Here is a 26,750-nt window from a genome sequence, read left to right as displayed (position 1 = left end):
CACAGCTGCAGGTTTGCAGGAGGAAAGAGACATGGGTTCAGGAGCAAACCCCAGTCCTGGTGGCACCTGAACGGCTGGTACCCAGAGAGCTCAGCACTACACCCCTGCATCGCATCCCATGCCCAAGACCCATTGCTGCCACCTCAGCAATGAATGCTAAGCCTCCTAAAAACTTGCAGGAAAAATACTAGTGCATTCACGCTCTGCCTCCTCCCCTGCAGTTCTCTCACAGTGGGATTAGAAATAGGGAAACTGGGGCAGGGCTGCCTCACACGGGGCGGAAGCCCGGCACAGCATCACCTCCATGCATACCCAGTGGCCTTCCGTCCTTCAGCCAGGTGACAGCGGGCACACCGGTGACTGCACAGGTCAGGACGAGGGGGCTGCCCATGTCAGCACTGAGTGTTTCCTGCTGCAGGTCCTCAGCACCTTGGGGCTCTGGGGAGGAGGAGCAGGGATGGGGGGAGTGAGCAGGGACTAAATCCCAAGCCCCATATCCCAAGCCCTGTTTGCAGGCAGCAAGCTGCTGCATCCCTCTGCAAGCCAGAGCTCGGGAACTGCACAGAAAGGGCCCCGCTCGGACACCCGCATGGCCAGGACAGGTGGAGGGCACCCAAAAAACACAAGAGCCACAGAGGTGTTTGCCATCAGCCCCTCGGTGGGAGGATCACCTCATCCTCTATAGGATGGCTCCAGCTGGGGGCTGCCATGGCATAGCAGAAGAGGAGGAGGAGGAGGAGGAGGTGGGAGGCAGATCAGTGACCCAGAGAAGTGTCAGCAGGGCTGCCTTACCCAGCACAACGAGAGCAAAGTGCTTCTCAGCTGAACCGGCCGGGTTCTCGGCCACGCACACGTAGCTGCCAGCGTCGCCTGCCTCTGCCACGGCCACCTGCAACGGGGGAGCACAGCCCCACTGGGGACCCCCAGCCAGACACTACTGGGGCTCAGAGCTCAGCCAGCCCCCCCTTGGGGACTGAATAGAGCCATGTCCCCTTGGCACAGGCACCCCCTGAGCATGGGGACACCGACCTGCAGGACTGTGCCCCCCTCCAGGAGCTGGTGCCGTGGGCTGGCCGCAATGGGGACATCGTCCCGAAACCAGGACACCGCGGGCACCGGGCTACCGCTGGCTTGGCACTCGAAGCGGACGGTGCTGTTGGTGGTGGCTGTCACCTCCTCAACCCGCTCCTCTGCAGCACCACGGATGGCCGGGGCAGCTGGAAGCAGGGGGGTCAGGGGCTGCTGAGCCCCCCCAATATCTCCCAGCCCCTCTCACTCACCCAGCACCTCCAGCTCGTAGTGCACGCGGTCCCTGCCCACCTCGTTGGATGCCTCGCACGTGTACCTGCCCGCGTCCTCCTCCCGCACCACCGGCAGCTGCAGCACCCGGCCCCCTGTGGCACAGGGGGGGGCAAGGTGGGGAGAGCCCCGTGGTGGGGGTCCCGTCCACTGTGCCCCTCCCATCCCGCTGTGCATGGCCCCCACGCAGCCCCAGTGATGCGTCGTGGGTCCCACGGGTGCTGCGCATGTCAGCAGGAGCAAGGGGACAGGATCCGACCCCCCCGTGCTGGGGATGCTCTGGTGGCAGGGCCGTTACCTAGCAGGATCAGCACCCCAGGGCCGGGGGCAAGGGGCTCCCCGTCCTTGTACCAGGTGAGCCGGGGGGGTGGGATGGCACTGGTGTCGCAGGAGAGTGCGGCGGGCTGGTGGAGGACAGCCTGGCGGTGCTCCGTCACCTCCCCGTCCCCGTCCTCCTCCCGGTACAGGATCTCAAAGGCTTCGCTGGTGCTCAGCTGGTGCTGGAAGAGGGGCGGCACTGCGGGGACAGGCTGCCATGAGCTGCGGGGAGGGGGACATTACCCCCAGGTGCAACCAGAGATGACAAGATGCACATTATCCAGCACATACACCCCCCTTTCCACCCCGCTCCCACAGGAGACCCCCATAGGGACCCCTCTCCCCGGTTTGCCCCCTGCCCTGGCTCGCCCAGGGCTCACCCTGCACGTGCACACTGAAGTCCTTGTCGTCTGCACCCAGGGGGTTGGTGGCCACGCAGGTGTAGTGCCCTGAGTCCGGGATGCCAGCTGGTTTGATCTGAAGGACCTGCCCCTCGTGGAGGATCTGGAGGTGGCCGGCGCTTTCCAGGAGCTGCGTGGGGACCCCAGCCCCAAGGTGAGGAAGAGGAGTGATTATACACCGGGGCTGAAGCATGCAGGAGGGGGCAGAGCCCAGCCAGCCATATGGAGGGTATGTGTCCCCCCCCAAAACCAGCAGCTGCTCCCTGGCTGCCCTTAGGACCTCACCTGCCCATCCTTGTACCACTGGATGGTCGCCTCGGGCACAGCCCACGTCTCGCACTGCAGCGTCACCGTGCTATTGACCCTGGTTCTCACCTCAGTCGTGGCAAATTCCCCCGAAGGGTCATCTCGGGCAATCGAAGGAGGAACTGATGGGGAGAGAAGACATGGCTGGGAGAAGAGAATAGCCCCAAACACCCTTGCTCTGCCCTAACCAGCAACATGCAGCACCCTGGGGTGAAGGGAAGGAAGGGGCACTAGCCCCATAAAGGCAGCAGGGTTGCCGTGGGATTTAGGAGGCACAAGGAGAGCTCACGCACCCAGGACCTTCACGGTGTAGTTCCTCACAGCCTCCCCAGCCTCGCCGGCCACAATGCAGCTGTAGGTGCCCGAGTCCTCTTCCTGGGCATTCAGGATCTGCAGCCCATGGCCACCTGGACAAAGGGGGTCTCCTGAGAGGGTCCCTGCTCACAGCTGAGGCTGTTTATCCCCATGCAGTACATGAAGACTTCTTAAAGGACATGCTGACCACCTGCAAGCCTGACTGGAGGGCATCTAATGCTCTTCTGGAGCCCAGTTTCCAGGCTTATAAAAACCCGTGTGGTCTCACTGATGCTGCCAAGAAGGTTTTAGCTGTTATCAGATGATGTGGCACATCCATCTGATGGCCTGAGCCTCTCAGCTCCTACAGGATGATGACTTCTCATCACCCTAGGTATCACCAGACCCAGAAAAGACCCTACTCCCACCCCCTGGGCACTCAAAGGGGCTCCATGGTGGCGTGGGACCCCTGGGCACTCAAAGGGGCGCCAGCCGGTACCAGAGAGCAGGCGGACGTCCCGCGATGCTTCAACGGGGACCTCATCCTTGAGCCAGGTGATGCTGGGAGGCGGGTAGGCTGGAGCCTCACAGAGCAGGGAGATGGGGTTGTTGATGATCACAATAACATCTTCCGCGGTGGCATCGTGGGCATCTCCAGCATGCGTGGGGCTGGCTGCAGAGACATGTTTGGACGGCAAGAGCTCAGCGTTACCGCCCATTACAGCCACACTGCCGGCTGTAGGGGTCAGGGATCCTCACCTCCTAACTGGGACAGGCACTCAAAAAGCCCCAATAAGCCCATGTCCCCAAGATGCTGCATCCCAAAACATCTCATACCTGAAACGTTCAGCAGGTAGTGCTTGGTTTGCTCTCCCACGGGGTTGGAGGCCACGCAGGAGTAGTGGCCAGCGTCAGACAGGGCAGCCTGGGGGATGCGCAGCACGGAGCCGTCGGGAGAGATGGAGGTGGCTCCACCAGGCAGAGGGTGGCCATCCTTCAGCCAGGTGACCTCAGGTTGGGGGTTGCCTGTGCAGGGTAGAAAGTAGGGTTTGGGCTCGGTGCAAAGTTTTTCCATGCGTGCACGCGGCCTGGATGGGGTCACTGCGTTGGGAAGCAGGGACACCAGCCCAAATCCAGACTTATCGCAATCTGGATCAGGATTTTAGAGACTGCTGGATGAGCCAGCAAGAAAAAAAGAAAACTGTCCTGAGTAGGAGGTGATTAATTACTCCCATTGCAAAAGGAGAAACCAGATTAGAGGAATTTTTGCTCCATTTTGGAAAGATCGGAGCTGACGTCGTGGAACAAGCTCCCCGCGTGGGCGCCCCCTCTCCAGCACTTTCCGGACAGCCCAACTGCAAGGCCAGGAACTATCCCCAAAAAGCTCCTCAGCCGACCTCAGCTATTCCTATATCATCGGCTGGAACCAGCCGCTTGCTCCACGCCCCGAAGGGAGGCTCAGGCTGGCCACCCCCAGGCCCCATCTCCCACCACCCCCGCGCAATGCTCACCCGCGGCCAGGCAGGACCAGGTGACAGGGTGGCCCTCGGGCACTGTGACGGCCTCTTCCTCATCCATGTCCTCAATGTGGGGAGGAACTAGGAATGTGAGAGGCCAGGGACATCAGCAGCTGGACCAAACCAGGCACTGAACTCATGCGCTAAGGCACATGACGGACTCTGGTGCTGCATCTCCCAACGCTGCACCCGGTGTTGTCCCTGCACTGGTGAAGACCTGATGCCCCCCAGGAGCCCGCCATAGGGGTGGATGTCCTCCCTTACCCAAGACCTCCACGTGGAACTCCCTCCTGGCCTCCCCAGCGACACTGCTGGCCAGGCAGGAATAGTGGCCACCATCCTGGGCTCGCACACGGGGCAGCCTCAGCATCCAGCCCCCTGCAAGCACGGAGCAGAGAGGGCTCAGGGCATGGGTCCAGGCACCGGCACAGCCCAGCACCACTCCACAGGGTGGGAGCTCTGCTGGGTTTAAACGCCTCAGCGTTAAGCAGAATGCATTCATAGACATCTTGCAGCACCCATCCCTCGTCCCACCTGAGAGCACGCGCATGTGCTCGCTGGGGGTGACAGGAGAGCCGTTCCAGGACCAGGAGACCGTGGGCAGGGGAACGCCGGTGGCCTCACAGGTCAGCGTCAGGGCTCTGTGCAGAGGCACACGGACATTGCTGGTCGATCCTGATCCTTGGATGAACTTTGGAGGAACTGGGGAGACAGAAGGGAAGAACAGCTGTCTGCAAAGCAGCCACCAAGACAGCAGAAGAGTGAAAAATGTGGCGGACACTAAACCCAGCTTGTTCCCATCCTCTTGCTTGTACACGTTGAGGACATGAGCACAGAAGGCCCATCAGCATCAGCTGAAGACTTTGCAGGTGTTACAGACCGGGTGACACACAGCAGCACGTGCCACCTACCTGCACCCCCAAGCCCACACCTCCAGGTGCGACACCAAGCTGGCCATGTGCCCTACACCACCCCAGTCCTTTTCCAGCTCAAACACTCAATACCCCAGCCCACAGAGTTCCCCCAAGTCCTCGGAAAGCAGCTGACTTTGTAAAACAAGAAGTGCTCTGATCTGCTCAGCCTGGAAAGAAAACATTGCCACAGGCTGGTGGAGCCACTTCTACTGCTACTTCACCTGGTGCACCCCCCTCCTGTCCCCAAACCTATATGCTGCATTATCCAAACTTGCTCCATGTTTTCCTGTTCTCCAGGCTCGTGATGCTTTGGGCATGTGGTGGGACATCCCCACCCTGCCAAGCTGCCTGTGTCCCTTCCCCGCAGCCACCAGCCGTGCCCCCCACCCTCACCGTGCACTGCCACGTCAAACTCCCTGCGCTCCTGCCCCGCCGCGTTGGCCGCCAGGCAGACATATCGCCCTGCATGGACCAGCGCCGCCTGGGCGATGCGCAGCCTCCAGCCCTGCTCCGACAACAAGAGCCCGTCCCCGGAGACCACAAGCTGCCCGTCCTTCAGCCACGTCACCGTGGGTGCCGGCGTTCCCGTGGCCTCACACTCCAAAACCGTCTCACCGGCCTCAATGACGGAAACTTTCCTCGGGGCTTTGCTGCTGCCCCGGATCCTCGGCAGCACTGTGGGCAGAGGGACACGGGACAGAGGTGAGGCTGGAGGAAAGCACTTGGAGGTATGCAAGCGGATATAAAACCGCCATCGAGCTGGCTGGTGGCAGCAGGAGGGCAAAGCATATCCCAGCGGGTGCAATTAGTGCAGTTGTGCTGCTGGAGCAAACATCAGCTGCAACCAGAGCGGAGCCAAGAGGGGAGCTGGAGGGGACCAGGCAAACCCAGCTGGCAGCATCCCTTCCAAAACACCCAAGGCAGGGGATAATAGCTGTGAACTTTTGGGTCCAGCTGGGCCTTACATCAAGGGAGAACGTGTCTTGTTCAAACATACAGCTTAGGAGAGGCAGCTTCAGCCACCCCTGTAGGACCCCCACGTCTCGGGGTCCTCCAGCTCACCGTGCACCCCCAGGCGATGCTCCTTGCTGCTGCTGCTGGCAGCGTTGCTGCACTCGCAGGTGTAGGTCCCCTCGTCCACCAGCCGCACCTTCTCGATGTAGAGCATCCTCCCTCCTGCAGACACCAGCTTCGGGCTCCCGGGGTGGGCAGAGAGGGGCTCACCTGCCCGGGGGGGACAGCAGCCTCCTCTCAGGCTCCCAGCAGGACCAGTTCCCACCCAGAAGCTGGGCACTGCTCAACATAAAGCACTCCTTGCTGCCCAAGGAGAGCAACATGAATTGGTTTTATGCTTGGCTGCAGCAGGAGACCCACAAGGAACAGGCTGGCAACTGAATTTCAAGTTTAACCTGGTGTTTGCTCATCTAAGATGCTCCTAAACCATGCAAGGGGCATCACCTGCCCTGCGCAGGGGGGTCTGTATCTACCTGGAGGGTCAACACCTGAGGAGCAGGACCTTACCGTCCTTCTGCCAGCTCAGGGCAGGGAAGGGGATCCCATGGCACTCGCAGGCCAGCCGGACAGACTGCCCCTCCAGCACGGACATGGTGCTGGGCTCTGCTGAGGAGAACGACGGGGGCACTGCAGGGAGAGAGAGGAGAGAGGCAGCTGATGGTAGGGGACAAGGAGATAGGGACAACTCCATCCTGCTCACCACCTATGGCTCCACCAGGCTTTGCACAAAGATCCAGTGAGACTGCGTGAAAAAATGTGGAAATAATAATATGCACTTCCCAGCTATTAAGAGAGCAATGCTTTTAATTGCACGTGGCCTACAGCAGAGACTGGCTGAGCCCCACGGCCAGGCCAAGGTTGGCCAGATGCAGCCTTGTTAGGTAGCGCAGCTCACTGCGAAGGTGACCTAACACTTTCCATTATCGGATGCCGTTCCCATAATTACAGCTGGCTGGAGAAGGGTAACTCCTTCCCGTGAGGGATATTAGCTTTTGGAAGAAAAATCCTAACACCCAGAAACCTCTGAAAAACAAAAACAGCAGAACCCAAACAATCGAGCCGAGCCAGGACACCAGGCCAAGCTTGCAACGTCTCCCTGGGAAGGGAGTGCAGGAGCGGGGAGAACTGGCCTTCCTCCCCATCCCGGCTGCCTGCCTGCAGGAATCCCACCAGCTGGCCCCGAGCATCCCCGAGGGAAGCCAGGCCTGACTCTGCCCCGGCACTGTGGACGTGCTGGAGGGCCTGGGGTTTGCGGGGATGTACATCGGGGGGGATACACCAGCATCCTCCTGACCCAGGCAGGGGAGAGCAGGGGCTGATGCCTGCGTGCTGCTGTGATGGATGAGGGTGCAGAGAGCACAGAGCAGCCCTGGCAATGGCAACAAAGTCCCTTTGCTGTCCTGCCCAAGCTTTGGGAAGACAGCTGCATCGTTACTGAAATACCCCCAAAGCAACACTTGTGCAAACATTGGCTTTTTCCCCTCTCCTGTTCCAGTAGGGGATTCCCTACCGCCTCCAGCTGCATCATCTCACAGAGCTTTAATCCTTTGGACACTGTTTTCCAAGCCAGAGAGCCACCTCAGGTACACTTTATGCTGTGCAGTGTTTGTTTCTATGTACATACATGTCCATACACCCCTTATTTTCCTGATGAGCTGTCTCAGGCCCAACAGCCCTTACCCAACACGTTCAGGTTGTAGTGTCTCTCCGGGTGGCCAGGCACCTGGCACGTGTACCTGCCCACATCCTGCATGGCAGCTCGCCCCACCTGCCACAAGGAGAGACGGTGAGATTCTCTGCAGCCCCATTTTCCCTCCAATCCCATATTTTGCTCCAAAATGTCACCTGGAGCACAGTCCCATCCACTGACAGCCGCATCCCTGGGCTTGGTGTGAGCAAGGTCCCATCCTTCAGCCAGCGGGACCCCCGCGGGTCAACCCCAGGGTCCGGGCAGTGCAGTGTCACCTCCTGGTTGACGATGGCAGAGACGTTCTCCTCCTCGCCCAGGGCAGTGGGTGGCACTGGAAACAGACAGGGCAACGCCACCCCCAACCCCCCCTTCCCAGGGCTGGCCCCACAGCCCCCATGCTGGGGAAAGGGCAGGGAGCATCCCCCAGCCCTGTGGGGGGATACACGGAGCCTGTGGCCACCGTCAGGAAAAGGGTCTGGGGACACATGGGGACACTTACACCGCACCTCGACAGTGGCCTCGCGCCTGTCCTCACCCGCGGCGCTGCTGGCCACGCACGTGTACGTCCCTGAGTCCAAGAGGTGAGGGGTGGGCAGGGACAGCACACGCCCGCCAGACAGGATCTGTGCCCCCCGGGAAGGAGAGAGCCCAGCTGAGCATGAAACCAGGGAACTTCACTGGGCTGCAAGCAGTAACTGAGATAGGTGGGCACAGTCCTGCCTTGAGCCTGTCCTCGTCACATCGTGGGGACCCCCGGCTCTAACATATGGCAGGGAGCAGGGCTGAGCACGTCCGTGCTCCCATGGACCAAATGCAGGGGGGAAGACTTGGGCAACATCACATCTGCTCAGCACCAGCAATTGTTTGTTTCGTGGGGTTTTTTGGAAAAAACAGAGCAAGGAACCAGAGCATCCTTCTAGAGACATGTCCCCATGGAGACCCCCCCCCCCCCCCCCGCCCCGTGGCAGGCCACCTCACCTGCGGGCCACCCGCCACCTCCTCGGGCACGGGGTTGCCGTCCTTGAGCCACAGCAGCACCGGGGCAGGGCTCCCGGTGGCATCACACCGCAGCGTCACCGCCTCGCTCGTCACCGCCACAACGGGGCTGGGACCAGCCGTGATTCGTGGGGGCACTGGGGAGGGTGGAGGGGGCACAGCAATGTCACCAGCAGCACCAGGGAGACAGAGATGGGGACAGCTGGGGTGGGAGACACCAAGGTTTGGACCAGGCAATGCCCTCCCGTAGGGCCATGGCCCTTGGGGACATTACCTGGGATGGATGTGGGGTAATGGCAAATGGGATAGACAAAGAGGTCTCTGCTAAACTCAGCTCTCAGGGACGTGCCCCACGGGCTGGGATGGCCCCACCAGCCCCATGCACACATGGGGGGTCCTGGGAGAGCACCCCGCTCTCACACAGCTGCTGTCCTCCCCCTGCACGCCACAGACTCACCGGTCACCCGCAGGCTGTACCCGAGCTCGGTGTCCCCGGCGGCGTTGGAGGCCACGCAGCGGTAGCTGCCGGCATCGGGAAGACGGGCACGGGGGATCTCCAGGCGTTTCCTATCCCTGGACAGGATCCGGCCCGGGCTGGTCACGAGCTGCTCGTTCCCCTTGTACCAGGAGATGTCTGCAGGGAAGGAGGGAGATGAGATGTAAGGAGCGTGATGGCAGCATGGGGGCACACACCAGGGACACCCCCAGGGAAGCTCAAGGGAGGGGACAGGCTCACCGGGAGCTGGCACCCCCGTGGCCAGGCACTCCAGGGACACCGTGCTGTTCTCCAGGACAGCCAGGTCCACCTCGCTGGGCTCGATGTTCGGAGGCACTGCAACCCAGCACGCATGGCCATCAGCTCTGCGCAGCCCAAACCCAAACCAGCTGAACTGCGTGCACCAGTCCCCATCCTGGGAGGGAACCTCATCACTGCATAGTGATGCTGCTGCCCTCCAAGTCACCAAACAGATTTGTTCCCCCGGGATGCGATACTCATCCTACCCAGGGAAGGGATCTCCGCTCCCTGCCTGGTTTCTCACCCAGCACCTTCAGCATCACGTCCTGCTTGTCCTCCCCTGCGGGGTTGGCTGCGACACAGGTGTAGACACCCTCATCGGTCAGGTCAGCCTTCTCAATCTAGAGGGAGGAGGGAAGGTTCCTGACTAGCTCTGGTCACTTGTGAGCCCAAACTGGACCCTCTCCCTCCAAAACTGGACCTCCTCTCCAGCTCCTGCAGCCCCAGGGCTGGGTTTCTCCTCCAGCAATGTCCAGCAAAGCGGGGTTTGCCCAGCAGACCCCTAGCAGGAGCCATGCCCACGAGCTGCTGTGTCCTCACCCTGCTCAGGAGCCTGGTGTCCCTGTGCTCCAAGCAACACAAATCCCTCCATCACTCCCACCTGCCCTGGCCGGGGTCAGTGCCACCCCATGGCACCACTGCTTCAGCCCAGACACTGCCATAGGGAAGCCCCAGGGCACACAGCCCTGCCCGATGCTGCTGCACGGCCCCTCGGCCCCATCATGCCCCCCACCTGGAAGAGGCTGCTCGTGGCTGGCAGTGGGACCCCGTCCTTCCTCCAGCCGAGCCGTGGGGGTGGCGTGCCCGTGGCCTGGCACCGGAGTGTCACCGGCTGGCGAAGGGCCACGGTGACGGCATCCCCCTCCGCGATGCTGACCGAGGGGCGTGCTGGCCAGAGGGGAAACAAGGTTGGGGGAGAACTCTTTGCTATCCGTGCCCTCCCTTACTCATGGGACAGAGAGCAGGTCTCCCCCAGGCTCTGTGCTCACCTTGCACCGAAACCCACACCTGCACCTGGGCCCCCCCAGCCCGGCTGCTGCCCTGGCAGACGTAGAGCCCTTGGTGGGCGAGCCCCACGTGGGAGATCAGCAGGGTCCCGCCATCCTCGGACACCACTATGCTATCCTCTGTGCCCAGGGGGCGCCCATCCTTCAGCCACCTGTGAGGAGCAGGGGGGGGTGGCAGGTTCTTGGGGTGTCCTACCACCACCCACCCCAGTTTCTGACCAGGAGCAAGGGGGTGCTGCGCCCGTGGCACTTGCAAAGTCGCCAGATCATGGAGGAGAGCAGGATCCCAGGGATGAGGAACAGGAATGGATGCCTCCCATCCTAAAGGACACCCCAAGCCAGGGGTCCCCATTACCCAGATGGAGTTCCCATCCCGATCTCTGCTGCGTCTTTGTATGTTGGGCTCTGGGGTGCACCCAGGGAGCTGTGCAGCCCCCTAAGGCAGCTCAGGGGGACATGGGCAGCACCCCCATCCTGCCCCATGGTGCTCACCGTATCCGGGGCATGGGGACACCACTGGCACGGCAGTGAATGCGCAGGGAGTTGTTGGCAACAGCAGTCATGTGGCTTTCCCCATCACCGATCAGCAGCTGGGGGGGAGCTGAGGAAAAGGGGAAAAGGGGACTGCAGGCTGGGACCAGCCCTAGGAGCCTAGCATGGGAGCAGCCAAGAGCTCGGAGGGCACAGGACCCCAGCAGAATACCAAAACCCACAGCTGTTTGGGGCCAAATTTTCCTTTGCACATGCTCCTCTGATCTCAGAAAAGCTGCAGTTTCCAGCCACCTCCTTCCTGCCACCATAAATCCCTGCTCCCTGCTACAACCCTGCCAGGCTTGGCTGCAGCCCGCAGCCCCCTTACCCTGCACGAGCAGCTTGTGCCGCACCATGCTCTCGCCCGCGGGGCTGCTGGCCAGGCAGGTGTAGGAGCCCGCTGAGCTCTCCGATGCCCGCTGGACCCGGAGCAGCGTGCCGCCTGCAAGGAGCAGCACCCCGGCACCCTCAGGCAGGGGCAGCCCATCCTTCTGCCAGCTCAGGGTGGGCAGCGGGTTGCCGCTGGCCGAGCAGAGCAGCTCCACGGGCTGGCCCACTGCTGCCTCCACCACGCGGCCCTCGCTGGAGATCGTCGGTGGCACTGCAGGGACAGAGAAATGGGGGAGTGTGAGTGCAGAGTGCCTGAGCTGAGCACTGCAGCTGTGCTGGTGGCAGGGCCATGGGGAGCACATGCCAGCTCCCCTTGTGTCACTTCCCTGGGGACAGCAGGACACATCCCGCAAAGCTCAGCCCATAGGGAGATGGAAATTGGCTCAGCAGAAGCCCAAAGGTGCAGGTGAACCACAGCAGACAAGGGCAGAGCTTGTGCTGGGGAAAGAAGCTCCAAAAACCCATGGCACGTGCCACCATGCAGTGCACAAACGATTTGGAGATCATCCCAAAACGGCACACTCACACACTTATTGCACTAACAGCTGAGCACAGCTGCCCAAAGCTGCTGGAGAGGAGACAGATGGGGGAAGAGACCTCTCGGAAAGCCCCCAAACCATGGATGCTTCCTAACCTCCTCTGCATTATGGCACCGGGTGCCTTACCATAAACCTCGAGCCTCACGGTCCTGTGCGCTGTGCCTGCAGGGTTGGTGGCCCGGCAGACGTACAGCCCCGCATCCGCCTCCTGTGTTGCGCTCACCCGCAGCGCCTGGCCCCCCCTCACGTAGGTGGTCCTGGTCCCTGAGGGGAGCGGGCGCCGGCCCCTGAACCAGGCAATGGTGGGGGCTGGGGAGCCCCGCGCCTCGCAGGGCAGCTGGCCGGAGCCATTCAGCAGCACCACCACCTCCGCCAGCTCCTCGGCGCCCAGGATGGAAGGGGGAGCTGGTGGAGAGAGGGGCATGGAGGTGGGGGAGATGCTCACCCCCCCTAGTTCGGCTGCCTGGATGGTTGAGAGTTTAGGAGAGGTGAAAGTGGATCGGGAGGAGGGCAGCCGAGGACTCACTGTGCACATGCAGCTGGAAGACCTTGCTGTGCTGGCCGGCAGGGTTGGTGGCCAGGCACTGGTAGGTGCCCTGGTGGTGGGGCTGGCTGCCCGGGATCCTCAGCACCTGCTCCTCCTCCAGCAGCTGGAGGTGGGGGTCCAGCACGGGGAGAGGCCTCGAGGGACAGAAAGGTGCACGGGTGAATCAGACCCGAGCACGGGCAAGGGACAGAGCCCATGGCACGGAGCGATGGCACCAGCTCTTGGAGGGGTTTTCCATGCTGGTAATGTGCTGGTTTTGTCCCAGCAGGGAGGAAACAGGGGCTGGGGATGGTTTGGCCCCCATCCCATCCCTGAAAATATCTTTTTGGCCCAGTGTTTTGGAGAAGGGAATGGCTTTGTGTCCAACACATCGTGCTCCCCCCCCTTACATGCACCCTATTGCTAGCTCTTTGACAGAAACACCACCCTCACCCTTCCAGCAGGTCCCAGCCCCCCCGCAGTCACTTACTGCCCGTCCTTCAGCCAGCGCACCCGGGGCTGGGGCACTCCCCTGCTCCGACACTCCAGCAGCACCTCGGAGCCCTCCGGCACGGAGACATTGTGAGGCCACCGGGACCCAGGCATGCTCGGGGGCACTGGGGGCAGAGGAAGTGTGAGCAGGGTACACAGCCAGGGGTACGAGGGGCACCCCAGTTTTGCCACCCTCCTGGCATCCCCATGCTGATACAGCAGGGGATGTTAACAAGCTCAATGGTCCCAAAATTGCATGCTGGATGTGGCCCAAGGGACCGCTCTGCCCCCAGCCAGCTGGCTGCAAGGGACCCCCTCCAGCCCACTCCAGGGTGACCATTGCTGGGTACAGGGGACGGGGACCAAGTCACCCAGCACGAGCAGGGCGAAGTGTCTGCGCGCCTCTCCCGCCCTGCTCCGGGCTCTGCAGGTGTAGGTGCCCGTGTCCTCGCTGCGGACCGCGGCAAAGCGCAGCGTCTGGCCCCTGCGGAGCAGGAGGGGACCCCCAGCTTCACCCACCTGCAGGAAGAGAGGGAGGAAAGGGGGTGTCAGGGGGAGCCAGCAGCACCCCTACCGTGGGACACAACGCCACCACCCCCTCTCCCAGGGGCTCACCAGCTGCCCGTCCTTGTGCCAGGTGACAGAGGGGCCGGGGGTGCCGGAGACGTTGCAATGCAGCGCCAGGGGCTGGCCAGCCACCACCGACACGTTCTCCCAGCCACTGCCCATCATCTCCGGGGGGGCTGGGGGGAGGCGAGAGCCGTGACGAGGTGACGAGACACGATGGCATCTGGCTGCCTCGCTTCTCTGCCCCATGGCCATGGTCAACAACACTCCCCAGAGAGCACACGGACCCGACGCAGTAGCTTTGTCCTGCTGGCCATCCCCCGCAACCCGCACAGCTCGCTCCATTTGGGGACAAGGAGCAGAGCACCCCCCAGGAGCATCTCACATGGGACAGGAGCCCTCTTCCCTCTGGCCGTACCGTGCACCACCAGCGTGGTCGTGCTGCTGACGGAGCCCGCGTCGTTGGCTGCCAGACAGGTGTAGTCCCCACTGTGGCTGGGCTGCAGGGCACGGATGAAGAGCGAGCCCCCATCCAGCAGCTCAGCACCCGGCACAGCATCCAGCACCTCCACTGCGTCCTTCCACCAGAGGATGGATGGCGTGGGGGTCCCTGCGTGGGTGCATGGCAATGGGCACGTGTTCAGATTGGTGATGGGCGCCTCACGTCCCACCTGTGCCAGGCAATGTGCGGGCCGCCTGGGGAAATCTGTGCTGCCAGATAGCTCCTGCGCCATCCCCACCTTGTGCTACACAAGAGGCAGGTGCCAGGATCTGGGCTGAGCCCAGAGAATGAAGGACAGGGGCATAGCAGTGAGGAAGGAGCAAGGATGGGTTAAGTGGAGAGTCCCAAAGCCAGCCAAGCCAGGGCACCCAACCCCTGGGTGAACAGCTGCTTGCACGGAGCCCTTACCCTTGACCGGACAGGGTATGGTGATGTTCTCATGGAGAACCTTCTCCAGCAGGACCTCTGCGCCATCGTCCAGGTATGGAGGCTCTGGGGGGTGAAACGACCCCGATGCTGGGTTAGCAGACACCCAGCCCAGCCCTCCCCACCCCATCCTGTGGTCCCAGCAGGGGCTCCCAGCACTCACCCAGCACTTGCACAACCACCTCCACGGCATCCTGCCCCACACTGCTACTGGCGATGCAGCGGTAGCGTCCTGCGTCGGAGAGCTGCACGGCCCCGATGATCACAGCCCCACGGGCCCCCTCCAGGGCTCCCCACTCGCCCTCCTGCAGCGGGCGGCCATCTTTGGACCAGCTCAGACTGGGGACAGGGTCCCCGTAGGCCACACATGGCAGCTCCAGCCGCTCTCCCACCAGCGCCCGCAGCACCTCAGGGCCACGCTGGATTCGTGGCGGGACTGGGACAGAGAGATAAGAGCAAAACATGGCATTGAGGGATGGCATGGAGCTGTGTTTACAACTCACGGCTCCCCACAGTGATGCAGAGGCATGCCACGTGCCATGGGCTCGGCAGGACATACCTTGGATTCGCAGACTGTAGTGCACCGAGGCGTTCCCCATGGCATTCGTGGCCGTGCAGGTGTAGAGGCCGCTGTCTGCCTCCTGGGGCTCGGCCAGACGTAGTGACCCTGAGGGGAGGATGCTGTACCTTGGTGCAGAGGGAACAGAGAAGCCGGCTGGAAGGAACAGCCGTGCTGCCCTTTATCTGACTTCACCCTGGGCAGGAGCTAGGGGCTGACAGCTCCACGAGGCAGCCACGGGAAGATCTCCAGGGCCACAAGAAGCCCTGTAAATCTGTGCATAGCGGAAAAAAAAAAAAAACCCTTTGCTCTGCACCCGTGCAAGGCTGCAGCTTGAGCCACCAGCGTGGGGGACAAGGTCACCACTGAAGGTGCCGGGGCTCCCCGTGGAGCTCGGCCCCTGCAGCTGGAGCTGGCCGTGCTCTCACCCCACAGCACCATCTGCGCTCTGCAGACATAACATCATCGCAGCCCACGGCCGCCCATCCCGCCCCATAAATCACTCGGCCGTGGGGAGCAGCACAGGGCCACAGGGAGCAACCATAGGAAATTGGATCAAGAATGACAAAGCAACACGGTCCCTCGAGAAGCGTGAAACCAGGCTGCCTTCCCCCAGCCACAGCAATCCTCAGGTGCAAGGGAGGAAGCGATGAACTGAGGTTGGGGTCCACAATGTGTGACACCCCTTCCAGCATGGTGCTAACGTGCTAAGCAGGTCTTGCTTCCATCAGGGAAAACTCAGTAATCAAACACACCCAGGAACCTTCCAGTTATCTTCTCCCACCATATGGCTTTGGTGGTCCCATCACTGCCACCAGCCCCACGGGGACATCGCTGCCTCCCTCCCCATCCTGTCTGCGTGCTTCAGCATCCCTGCTGCCCCGTCCCCGTGGAGCAGCAACGTGCTGAGAGGGAGATCCTGCGCTACCAGTGTCAGCACATAGCTGTCTGCTGAAGTGAGGCTGAGCAGATACGGGCCCGAGCCACAGAGCTGCAAGCCAGCCGCTCTCTTCGGTCCAGTCGACAAATTCAGGCCAGCTGCGAAACTGGGAGCAGAACCCAGCATGAAGGGGAGCGAGGGGGTGGTGGGAGAGCGGCTGCCCTGGCCAACAGCCACGGCGAGCTCTCTTTGAGGAGCAAAGGCTGCTCACAGCACCAGTGCAGGATCCGACCCTCGATAACCCCGGCAGTGCTCCCCAGGGAGCAGGCAGGTCTGGTACCTTGCGGAGGAGAGAGGCAGCGGCCGGGACTCGTGGCTCCACGCCACCAGGGGATGGGGAGAGCCATGCGCCTCACAGGGCAATGTGGTCTCCTGCCCACGCACAGCCAGGACGGTCACAGGGGCTGATATCCCCCACGATCCGTTCACGCTGATCCTGGGCTTCGCTGGAGGGAGGGAGAAAACAAAGCTGGTGCAGGAACGCTCCACGCACCCCACAACCTTCAGTGCTGTTTTCATACCCAAAACCCATCCTACACGTGGCTTGGGCAGCCCAAAGCCATCAAGGAAACCAGGAGCACCCCCAGCCTGCGGCTGCCCACCCTCCAGAGCGGGTTTACTGGGAGCTGGTCCCGGTGCTGAGCACTCACTGCTGACGGAGAGCTGCACCTGCCGGCTGGAGAAGCCTGCCACACTGGCGGCCGTGCAGAAATAGGTGCCGGCATCCCCCGGGGAGGGTGTCGGGATCAGGAGGGTCCCGTTGGGGTTGAGGTGGTAGCGTGGACTTGGTGAGATGGGCTCCGTGCCCTGCAGAGGAGAGAGAAGGGAGGAAGAGGGCAGAGACTTTCCTATGAGCCGAGCAAGCCAAGGGCAAAAAAATAAAATAAATAAACAAACAAACAAATAAATAAATAATATTAATAATAAAAGGCTCTTGGCCCATCAGAGCAAGCTGCCTTGCTGCTTCCAGCTTCCAGGGGCACTCAGTGCTGCCTACCCAGGCAGCCAGTGCACACCGGTGGGTGATGCCCTCTCCACACACCACCCAGCACCCAAGGGTGCCCCTGGCAGCAGGACGCCAGCCTGCTCCCACACAGAGCCACCCTCCCAAGCCCCCCACCCCCTGGGGACACTTCTACCTTGGTCCAGGCAACAGTGGGGGTGGGCACACCGGTGGCATCGCACCGCAGGGTGACAGCCACTCCCTCGGTGGCAGCGACCAGGGCAGGACCAGGCTCGATGCTGGGAGGAACTGGGGACAGAGATGAGCACCTCACCCTGCTGGACATGGCCGCAGGTAGCGGGGCTTTGACTCACGGCTTGCCAGCACCCACTGCAAACACCCGTCCTGTCCCCAAGCCCCTCCAGCACCACCCCCTCTCTGTGCAGTCACCGCTGCCCACAGGGGCTACATCTCCCTGACGCGCTTCCCCAAAAGCTCAGCCTCCCAGGCTGGCCTTGCCTAAATGGGAGCAGAAACCTCACCCTGCTGCAGGTGACAGCTCCTGGTGAAGCCCCTGCTCTCGCACCCAACACGTTTGGCACCCGACCCCAGCTGGGGACCAGCCCTGAGCACCCCCGTGTGTCCCGGCTGGGCACGGGGCTCTGCCAGCACAGGTCAGCAGCCCAGCAGGCAGGACGGAGCACTTCATCGCACATGTCCAGGGTCAAGTTTCATGTGTCCTGGCTGGCTAGCACTCGCAGAGCCACCAGATGTTTTCTGAGCCTGCTTTGTAGCCGCACCGCGCAGCCCTGGGGACCGTTCCTTATGTGCAGATCTGGCTTCAGAGTTTTCCTGCCCTGACACACTGGAGCTTCTCTTCCAGACCAGTGGAAAAGCCTCGCTTGAGCCAGAAATCCACAGCTCCTTCCCGCTGAGGTTGCACAGAGCTGGCAGCAGAGGCCAGGGGACAGCACCCACCCCAGCCACCACGCAGGGACACCCGGCCTCTCACCGTGGACCACCAGGGTCACATCCTGCCGATGCGAGCCGAGAGCGTTGGTGGCCACGCAGGTGTAGGTCCCCGCGTCCCCCCACGACGCCTGGCCCACGTGCAGGCTGCCATCAGCCTGGGCGGAGAAGCGGCCGCTCGGGGCTACCTGGGCAGGGCAGAGACAGGAAATTGGAAGGGATCGGGGAGCAAACATCACCTTGACATGCTGCCTTTGGGGCATACCCAAAATCCCATCCTTGGGTAGTACGAACACCCTGATGATGCACCCTCCCAACCCAAACGCTCCCCCAGCATCTTCCACCGGCAGCTCTGAGCATGGATGTGCCACCATGAAGCCCCCCCCTGCCCCCACGACCCTCACCGGCTGCCCGTCCTTCAGCCAGAGGCGGGCAGGCAGCGGCCGCCCAGCCAGGATCACGCACGGCAGCCACACGGGCTGCCCTGCCAGCACACGGACCACGGCGGGTAGCAGAGCTATTTCTGGGGCTGCGAGAGAGAGGGGAATGGGAAAAGTGATATTAGTTGGAGACAAATTAGCGAGGAACATGTGGGAGAATGAATCTCCTGCTTTAAAAATTAGCCACCCTGGTCACCCAAACATCTGCCAAACCTTGCTGGGGACAGGCAGAAGAGCACACAACAGGAATGTGCAGCTGACTCAGGCTCCCCATGGCACGGGGTCTTTTCTCCCCCTCCCAAGCCTCCCAGCATGGTGATTTTTTGATTTTCTGCATTAAGTGCATTACATTCATTTCACTGCTTATGGGTCTGAGTGCACACCAGTGCTTTTAGGCTGAGGTGGATGGGCATTTCTGAACCCATGCTGGGGAGGGATGGCTCCGTGCATGGCTCTGCACCCCCAGCACCATGGGTTTTGGCTGTGCCTTGAGCTTCACAGGGACCCACGTGCCAACAAAGCCACAGAAAAGCAAACCTTGTCCGGTGACCGTGAGCTTGACCTCCGCTCGGATTTTCCCAAAATCATTCTGGGCTTCACAGACATAGATGGCTTGGTCATCCAGCGAGGCACCTGGAGTACAGAGGGGGAGCACACAGAGGTGCTGCGTGAGCGTGCACCCAGGCAGGATGCCCGCGCACCCTCTCCATCACCCGGCACACACTCAGTGCTCACCATTGATGAGGAGCTCGGCCCCAGGCAGCCCGTGCTGGTGCACCACGGGCTTCCCATCCTGCCGGGACCAAGCCACCCGCAGCGGTGGCGAGCCCTCGGCGTGGCACAGCAGGGTCACGCTCTCCCCGATCTCAACCTCCAGGTCCCCCAGGGGCTCGGGGAAGTGCGGGGCAGCTGCAGGAGAGAGCAGTGGGAAGGGGCTTGGGCAGGGCTGCCACCCCCCTGCTACAGCACCCCAGCTTCCCAGTGCCCGGGGCTGTGCAGAGCTGAGCCCCGAGGAGAGGCAGGGCTGCAAAACACACGAGCCAGGTGCCTTGAAGGGTTACGAGCATGACTCAAAGTATTTGTTGTTTTCATTGCACCCCCCCAGCTTTGACCTTCAGTTGCACTCCGCACCCCTCTTGCTGAGCAAAACTCTCTTGTGCTTTTCTACCATTAACAGATTCAAGCCTTACTGCCCCAACGAGACCCCCACCCTACTCTTCCTCCTTTCCAAGCTATTCCAGCCCTTCACCCTTCAGTGGGAAGCCCTGAGCACCATGTGGGGTGCCTGGCTTTTCAAACAAAGGATTAACCTCCACCTAATCCCACAGATTCCCCCCCTGTACCCCAGCCTTGCCCCACGCGACAGCACCCACAGGGGTCTCTGCCCACATCCCGAGTCATTTCCCTCCTCCCAGCCCCAAAGCCCCGGACACTCACAGCCCACATCCAGCACCGTGCTGGCGAAAGCGTTGCCGGCCTCGCCATGAGCCTGGCACGTGTACGGCCCCGCGTCCTCCTCCCGCACCGCCTGCAGCCGCAGCACGCCACGCTGGCTGCCCGCCGGGAACGCCGCCACCTCCTGCTCACCTGCCCCAAGACGTCCCCCATTAGCACCCCAGGGACCCCCTGCGTGATGTCCCCGGGGGCAGGCAGGGGATCCCGGTGCAGGGATGGGGCTCGCTGCCTGCGAGCATCCCAGCTCTGCTTCACCTTTGTGCCACGCGATCTGGGGAGGGGGCACCCCCGAGACCCAGCACTCCAGGGTCACGTCTTCTCCCACCAGTGCCTTCATGCTCGGTGTCACAGCCAGGATGGCAGGAGGCTCTGTGCCACAGGGAGAGAAACAGCTGCAGATTATGCCTGCAGTGCTCTTTGTGCCTCAATTCACCCCAAGGGGGCCATGGAGACCCCAGAGCCCCACCACCACCACCCTCCTTTTGGACAGCCCTGCCCACAGCTTGCATAAGAAGTTCCCAGCACTGCAGGAAAGAAAAACCCTCGTGCACAGCTGGGATACCCCTCCTGGGGTGCCGGTACCGATGTACTCCAGGCTGATGGCTTGCTCATCCTGCCCCAGCAGGTTGTTGGCAGAGCAGCTGTAGTTCCCCGCGTCCTCCGGGACCGCAGCCCTGATGTGCAGGGTGCCCTGAGAGTCCATGAAAACCCTGCATGGGGTGGGAAGAGAGGGGAAGTCGAGCCCTGAAAAACGGAGCTGATGAGAAATATTGTGAAATTAGTGACGGGGCCTGGCTGTGCCTGGATAAGGCAGGATGGCTTCGAAATACGTACATGAAATTAGGGGCAGCGATATGCCAGCCACCCCAGGTGCGTGAGCAGGGGATGCCTCAACGCTTTCCTCTCCCCAGAGCCATCAGCAACCCTCAGCCCCTCTCTCAGCCCATGCGGCCCCGCGAAGGGAGCACCAGCCCCAGTGGGATGCAAGATGAAGGCAGCCCAGTCCCTGCAGTCACCTCTGGTCCTGCTCCAGCACCCGGCCCCAGAGCTTCCAGGTGATGTGTGGCTGGGGGTAGCCCCCGGCCGTGCAGTTCAGCCACAGCTCCTGGCCCCTGCTGAAACGCTGGGGGCTTGCGTCGACCTCCACCCACGGTGCCTCTGCACGGGGAGAGGGCAGAAGGGGACCACAACCAGCACATCGCCCCATGGCATCACCCGCTCCTGGGGTGACAAAATCCCCCCGGTGTGGGGCAGAGCCTACCCTGGATGAAGAGCCAGACGGAGGCGGTGGCGGTGCCGTGGGCACTGCGGGCAATGCACTCGTAGGGGCCCGCGTCCCCCGGCTGCACGCGGCTGATCTCCAGCGAGTGGTTCTGCAGCAGCCTGGCCCTGCCGCCCCCCTGCAGGGCCACCCTCCCGTCCCAGCTCCACGTCAGGTTGTAGGGCACAGCGCTCAGCACGGGGCAGGACAGCATCACGTCTTGGCCCGGCGAAGCCGTGACGTTGCCCGGAGCCAGGAGACGCGGTGGTGGCTCTGCAAAGGCAGCATGCTGGGCTGTAAGGAGCCTGCACCTGGGGACCCCTGGGCACCAGAGCTCGGCAGGAGCAGCACGCACCTGAGACGGAGACGTAGGCACGAGCCCGCGTCACCCCAACCTTGTTCGTGGCCGTGCACTCATAGAACCCTTCATCACTTTTGGACACCACAGGGATCAGCCAGCTGCTGTTCCCTGAACCTCTGTGAAAAGAGAGAAACCACGGGATCAGCCCCATTCCAGGCACTGGGGCTGGGAATGCCATGCTGCCAGCTGCTCCAAATTCCTTGGGATTTCTCCCATCGGAGCTGGGCATCACACGGACACATCCCCTGGGATTCTCTGCTACCCCCTCGTGATGCTCGCAGACTGGGAGCCCAGGGTGGCACACAGCATCCACCCACCAGCAACATCTGGGGGGTTGTTCTGCCTCTGTGTGAGTCCAGCATGGAGCAAACTGGGCCAAACTGGAGACCAACCTGAATTGCTTCTCCTCCCCAAGCCTGGCCCCAGCCCGGCTGAGCTGCAGGCGGAAGGGCAGCTCGCTGTGCGCCGAGCAGGAGATCCGCTGCGGCTCGTGGCGGTAAGCCTGGATCCTGCTGGAGATGTTCACCTGGGGCAGGCCTGGAAGCAGTTGGGGACACACACACACAAACACGTAACGTTCCTTGGGAGGCAGCAGGAAAGTCAGATTTAAAATACCCGGGCAGAAACCAAAGCAGAGGGGTGCTGGAAGGAGCCTTTGAGCCCCCTAGGGAAGCGGCGCAGAGCAGGGACCGCTCACCGGGGACCACGCTGGTGTAGGTGACACTGGAGAGGCGCTGCAGGGGGTGGCCCTGGGCATCCTCACCCTTCACCTTCAGCAGAAAGTCCCCAGGGGGGGCACGGAGGGGCGAGCCCACCCAGAGCTGCCCCGAGGAGGCGTCGGAGAGGGGCCACAGGGGCACTGAGAGGAGGGCATGGCCAGAGCTGTTGAAGAGCTCGATCTCCTGCAGATGTCCTGGCGGCTCCAGGCCGCTGCAGTTCACCACCACGGAGATGGGCAGGCCTGCGAGAAAAGCAAAACCCAGCTGTGTTCCCAGCTGCAGGAATCATGGACACAGTGTCCACATCGTGGCAAGCCCCAGGCTCACCTTGCAGTGGCCGCTCCCCGGGCTGGATGCCGTCGGGGTCCGGCTGGGTGGAGAAGCCAGCTTGGAAATTGATGCTGCTGACGCCCGTGATCCTCACCGAGTGGCGGCCGCTGCTCTGGGTCTGTGAGCAGAGCAAGAGGCACTTACTGAGGGCAGAAGAAGGGGAAGGAGAAGGGCAGCAGCCAGCCCCTTCCACTCGCTCAGAGAGCTCAGTGCCCATCAGGAGAGCCCCGAGCACAGGAGAGGGGCAGGGGCTCCGTGAGCTCCTTTTTTTGGGGTGTCCCAGCCGGAGTGGACAACATAGGGGACCTGGCACCAGCCTACCTTGACCTGCCACATCCCTGGCTCGTGGGGCTGCACCGCCACCACCACGGCCGAGTCGGGGATGCTGAGCAGCTCCTTCAGGTCGCGGCCTTTCTCAAGGAGCTTTCCTGCAAGGAGAAGCAAAGCTCTGGGATGGGCACCCCAGGTGCTTCCCCAGCCCCTGCAGCCTGCCAGGAGCCCTCCACCACACACTTCTCACTGCTGGAGCAAAAGGGGGACCCATGGGGATCCGCCAAATGCTCCCCAAAGCATCTCCCCCCCGAGCCTGCTGCTCCCCTGGGCACCCACCTGCCGGGTCCCGGACCTCGATCTGCGGGGCCGGGCCACTCAGGGAGACGGTGACCTCCTTCAGGCTGGGGTCGAAAGGGACGGGCCACGTGTGATCCCCGCCGTCCTCATGGTCCGCGGACAGCAGGTGGACTTTGGAGGCCTGGATGGCCTCTTCCACCCACTTTAGTACCTGAGGGCAGGCGGGGGAGAATTAACCTGGATCTCCCCCTCGCCGTATGGCATCACCATTTCAGGGCTGTTTCAGAAGCAGGGCTGTGTTGTAGGGGCACAAAACCTCAAGCACACACCTCCCAATGCAAGGGGAACTGAGCAATTTGTTGTAATTGCAATTGCCAGGTGTCTCCTGCTCCACCCCGGGGAGCAGACACTTCCTCCAGTTCACCCATGGGAACAAAACCACACTTTGCTTGGTTCAAGGCTAACGCAGGGCTCCCAGAGCAACCTGGAGGTGCCTTGGGCACAAGGATTGACCCCAGGGAAATACACAAACTGGGTCGGAGCACCCATGCCGCAGCCACCCCGTCCTCGCTCACCTCCTTCACCTGCTGCTTGTCCAGGTGGAAGACCTGCCCGGAGCTGGTGGCCGCGACGCGCTCGTACACGCGGTACCCGGGGTGGCTCCTGTCCCCGCAGTCCCCCGTCAGCACGAACACCACCTGCCAGAGAGAGGGTCCCCTGCAGCATCACACAGGGGACAGCACACCCCGGGGGGGACACATCCAGCCCCCTGCTCACTGAGCCAGCTCAGGCTGCAGCCCCCCGGGGATGCCGTATCCCCGTGTTAATGGGTGATGGGGGCGGTTTTTCGTGGCCTGGAGCCACCGTCGTGCTGTGACAGCGCCTGCCCGAGCCACGTCTCAAGGGGACACGGCCTCACCTGGGACTGCTTGTGCTGCAGCAGCCGCAGCAGCTCCTCCTGCTGCTCGTAGTCCTTGGCCCGAGCATCCGTGAAGACGTAGATGAAGGAGCCAGGGTGCGAGACCTCGGCGGCCAGCCTGATGGCTGCCACGCTCATCTCCGGGCAGTCCCCCCCGCCCTGCGGCACAGCGGGGACGTAACACAGGCAGGGCCAGGGATGGGGTCCCCACTCCCCACCCCACAGCGACTCCAGCCCAGTGCAACCCCGTGAATCCACCTGTACACAGACTCCTGTGCCCGCCCCTGCCCACCACCACCAGCGGCCACCCCAGGCAGGGGGCTCGGGGACACGGTGAGGGCCGGCTCCTGCTTCCACAGGGCTTTGTGCCCTGAAGGGCTGGGGAACGACGTGCAGCCGGGGCTTTGCACTGCGGCCAGCACACAAACGCTGCCCGCTAACACACAGCTGCGTCCGAGGGGGAACACAGTGGGATCGAGCATTGCAAGGCAGGAACGGGGATGGGTAAAGCGCAATAAGCTCCCAGAGAGCACTCCAGCCGGCAGGACGCAGCTGAAATGGTTTTAAAGAAACCATTTTCTAGAAGAAATCGTTGCTTAGGTGGTGTACCTGGACTTGGAGCTGCTGCAGGCGCTGCTGGAAGAGGCGGGGGTCCGTGGTGAGGGTCGCGGGGCCCACCTCTGCGAACACAGAGGTCCCGTGTCAGCCCCTGGCCCCAGCCGAGGCACGGGACACGAACCTGGGCCTCGGGGAGACCACCAGCAAGTGGCTTCTGACCCCCACCTACCACCCCTGCCTCCCTTACCACCCCACTCCAGCCGTTTTCATTGAAATTCAGCATTTCTGCTGAAAATAAAGCCCCGTTCCCGCTCTCTTTATGGGTGGTCTGGGCTCTTTTGAAAAGCAGCCGCTAATTATAGGTGTGCGCCGAGATTCCAAGGTGAGGGCTGGGGTGGAAGGGAACGATTCTGGCACTGGGGGAATTACCAACGCCTCTTGGCGAGCGGTGCTTTTACTGAGGCAGCCCAAAAGCACGTCATGGACTTGTGCAGCAATGCCTCCCAAGGGCTGCACCAGGGGGACAGGAATGGGTTGGGAGCAAAAAGTCACCCACGTGGCACAAGCAGGTGCCAGCATCACCATTAATTGATGGATTAATACAGGGAGAAACAGCCTGCCCCACACTGGCAGGGCAGTGTGGGGTCTGTGCCCGCCAGCCACCCCATGCACCATCCCCACCACAGTCATTGGGGGGTGTTAAAAAGGGGAGAAGGGACAGGGCACGTACTCGGGGTGCTCCTCGGAGTGATTTTGGGTCAGGCATCCCCATCCAAGCATGTTGATCCCAGCCACCAGCCAGAGCCTGGGGCACCTGGGGGCTGGCAGGGGATCAGCTCCGCTCCCCCCCCGCCCCCGACTCTCGGTGCGCCAGCACAGCCCCAAACTCACCCAGCCCCAAACCCCATCCCCTCGGCCCCGTCCCCCTGCCCAGCACAGCCCTACCTGGGTCGTGGAAGGGCACCAGGACGTAATTCCTGATGAGCTTCGTGCCCCTGCTGAGCGTGCGCTCCAGGATGCGCGATGCCCCGTCCGTCACCTGCACCAGGTCGTCGTACATGGAGCCGGTGGTGTCGAAGACGAAGGCCAGCGTGGCCCCCCCTGCACCGGGTTGGGACCCGGTGACACCAGGGGCCAGCAGCAGCCAGAGACCCACAAACACCCCTCCGTGGGGTGGCATCACGGGGGAGAACTTGGGGTGCCGGAGCCCCCCGCCTTGTCCTCGCCCTGCTCCGTCCCTGTCCCCTGGTGCACTGTCCCCAAACCGGGGGGGGGGGGGACGACAGGGGGGTGCGAGGGGCTTCGCACAGCAGGGACAGAGAGGGGACACGCAGCCACCCGCAGCTGCAGCCCTGCTCCAGCGCTCAGCTGCTGGGAGGGATGGAGGGAGGGAAAAAAAAAGGGTTTTGTGAGCCAGCGGCGTGCTGGGGAGGCCGGGGGGGGGGGGGGGGGCGCTGGGAAGGAGGTCCCGCAGCCCACAGCGGGCTGACACAGCGCCCGGCCCCCCAGCCCTTCCTCCCCCCCCCCGGGTGCCGCCGGGGGAGGTGAGGGGAGGACGCGGGGGCTCGCAGCTGAGCGTCGGTGGGGAAACCCTGCCAAAGGCATGGGGAGGGGGGGGACCCAGCTGCAGGGGGGGGCCCTGAGAAAGGGAACCCCCCCCAGGACACCAGGGACCCTCCTCAGCTCTGACTTCCCAGTGCCTGCGTGGGCTAAAGGGGTCGGGGTTGGGGTGGGAGAGGGGTTGGGGGCAGAGACCCCCCCCCCTGCAGGAGGAGGGCTGGGAGCAGAGCCCAGGCCTGGATGCGCTGAGCTTCCCCCCCCCGCTCTGCTCTTGCTCAACGCCCCCACAGTGGGACCAGGAGAGGCTGGGGGTGAAGACAGGCTCCAGGTCATCAGGGCATCAGAGCATCAGGGGCCTGATCCTGCCCCGGGCTGAGGACCCCTCATCCTGCCCCAGCAGGGGATGGGGACCACCTCCATCCACAGCTGCTGGTGCCCAAACCCCCACCAGCTCCTCCCCATCGCCTCATTCATCCCTGCTAGATGCTCCCAGTGCTCCCAGTCCCTGCAGCACCTGTGTGAAACTGGGCTTTAACCCCTTCCTTACTGAGGGGTGCTCCCATCCTCAGCGGGCACAACAAACCAGGAAACAGCCTCTGGGTAACCGCACCCAAAATGCATCCTTTGGAGCCTGCCCCCCT

The 26,750-nt window shown here is 62.6% G+C and overlaps 1 protein-coding gene across 3 annotated transcripts in view; it reads right to left on the bottom strand.

Annotated features, from left to right (window-relative positions):
• Positions 1-25,905, bottom strand: part of HMCN2 (hemicentin 2) — a 37,819-nt gene extending 11,914 nt beyond the window's left edge. The window contains exons 1-58 of one of the 3 annotated variants that reach the window (XM_040531894.1): positions 25,495-25,905; positions 24,601-24,671; positions 23,992-24,150; positions 23,648-23,770; positions 23,112-23,283; positions 22,824-22,930; positions 22,500-22,620; positions 22,151-22,414; positions 21,846-21,990; positions 21,448-21,569; positions 21,093-21,365; positions 20,848-20,989; positions 20,414-20,541; positions 20,087-20,200; positions 19,814-19,963; positions 19,112-19,285; positions 18,914-19,009; positions 18,341-18,465; positions 17,980-18,124; positions 17,164-17,276; positions 16,675-16,831; positions 16,305-16,470; positions 15,085-15,212; positions 14,689-14,961; positions 14,508-14,591; positions 14,016-14,207; positions 13,646-13,773; positions 13,402-13,549; positions 13,029-13,155; positions 12,539-12,693; positions 12,139-12,417; positions 11,412-11,684; positions 11,045-11,153; positions 10,535-10,704; positions 10,279-10,433; positions 9,790-9,886; positions 9,486-9,581; positions 9,207-9,383; positions 8,732-8,886; positions 8,253-8,376; positions 7,909-8,084; positions 7,744-7,831; positions 6,571-6,690; positions 6,112-6,273; positions 5,443-5,724; positions 4,670-4,837; positions 4,400-4,513; positions 4,130-4,216; positions 3,456-3,644; positions 3,118-3,291; positions 2,618-2,731; positions 2,304-2,446; positions 1,998-2,148; positions 1,598-1,816; positions 1,281-1,394; positions 1,030-1,217; positions 793-889; positions 313-438 (exon numbers count right to left, since the gene is read on the bottom strand). In XM_040531894.1, the coding sequence (XP_040387828.1) occupies positions 313-438; positions 793-889; positions 1,030-1,217; positions 1,281-1,394; positions 1,598-1,816; positions 1,998-2,148; positions 2,304-2,446; positions 2,618-2,731; positions 3,118-3,291; positions 3,456-3,644; positions 4,130-4,216; positions 4,400-4,513; positions 4,670-4,837; positions 5,443-5,724; positions 6,112-6,273; positions 6,571-6,690; positions 7,744-7,831; positions 7,909-8,084; positions 8,253-8,376; positions 8,732-8,886; positions 9,207-9,383; positions 9,486-9,581; positions 9,790-9,886; positions 10,279-10,433; positions 10,535-10,704; positions 11,045-11,153; positions 11,412-11,684; positions 12,139-12,417; positions 12,539-12,693; positions 13,029-13,155; positions 13,402-13,549; positions 13,646-13,773; positions 14,016-14,207; positions 14,508-14,591; positions 14,689-14,961; positions 15,085-15,212; positions 16,305-16,470; positions 16,675-16,831; positions 17,164-17,276; positions 17,980-18,124; positions 18,341-18,465; positions 18,914-19,009; positions 19,112-19,285; positions 19,814-19,963; positions 20,087-20,200; positions 20,414-20,541; positions 20,848-20,989; positions 21,093-21,365; positions 21,448-21,569; positions 21,846-21,990; positions 22,151-22,414; positions 22,500-22,620; positions 22,824-22,930; positions 23,112-23,283; positions 23,648-23,770; positions 23,992-24,150; positions 24,601-24,671; positions 25,495-25,729 (8,884 nt within the window). In that variant the 5' untranslated portion in view covers positions 25,730-25,905. The remainder of the gene's footprint in view (positions 1-312; positions 439-792; positions 890-1,029; positions 1,218-1,280; positions 1,395-1,597; positions 1,817-1,997; positions 2,149-2,303; positions 2,447-2,617; positions 2,732-3,117; positions 3,292-3,455; positions 3,645-4,129; positions 4,217-4,399; positions 4,514-4,669; positions 4,838-5,442; positions 5,725-6,111; positions 6,274-6,570; positions 6,691-7,743; positions 7,832-7,908; positions 8,085-8,252; positions 8,377-8,731; positions 8,887-9,206; positions 9,384-9,485; positions 9,582-9,789; positions 9,887-10,278; positions 10,434-10,534; positions 10,705-11,044; positions 11,154-11,411; positions 11,685-12,138; positions 12,418-12,538; positions 12,694-13,028; positions 13,156-13,401; positions 13,550-13,645; positions 13,774-14,015; positions 14,208-14,507; positions 14,592-14,688; positions 14,962-15,084; positions 15,213-16,304; positions 16,471-16,674; positions 16,832-17,163; positions 17,277-17,979; positions 18,125-18,340; positions 18,466-18,913; positions 19,010-19,111; positions 19,286-19,813; positions 19,964-20,086; positions 20,201-20,413; positions 20,542-20,847; positions 20,990-21,092; positions 21,366-21,447; positions 21,570-21,845; positions 21,991-22,150; positions 22,415-22,499; positions 22,621-22,823; positions 22,931-23,111; positions 23,284-23,647; positions 23,771-23,991; positions 24,151-24,600; positions 24,672-25,494) is intronic. The other 2 variants (XM_040531895.1, XM_040531896.1) reach the window with 2 other exon arrangements.
• Positions 25,906-26,750: the final 845 nt, after the last annotated feature.

Source organism: Cygnus olor, chromosome 19, assembly GCF_009769625.2.
Source record: "Cygnus olor isolate bCygOlo1 chromosome 19, bCygOlo1.pri.v2, whole genome shotgun sequence".
In the NCBI taxonomy this organism is placed as follows: Eukaryota; Metazoa; Chordata; class Aves; order Anseriformes; family Anatidae; genus Cygnus; species Cygnus olor.
The sequence above is the reverse complement of the archived record's forward strand: the minus strand, read 5'-3'. Positions and strand labels throughout refer to the sequence as shown.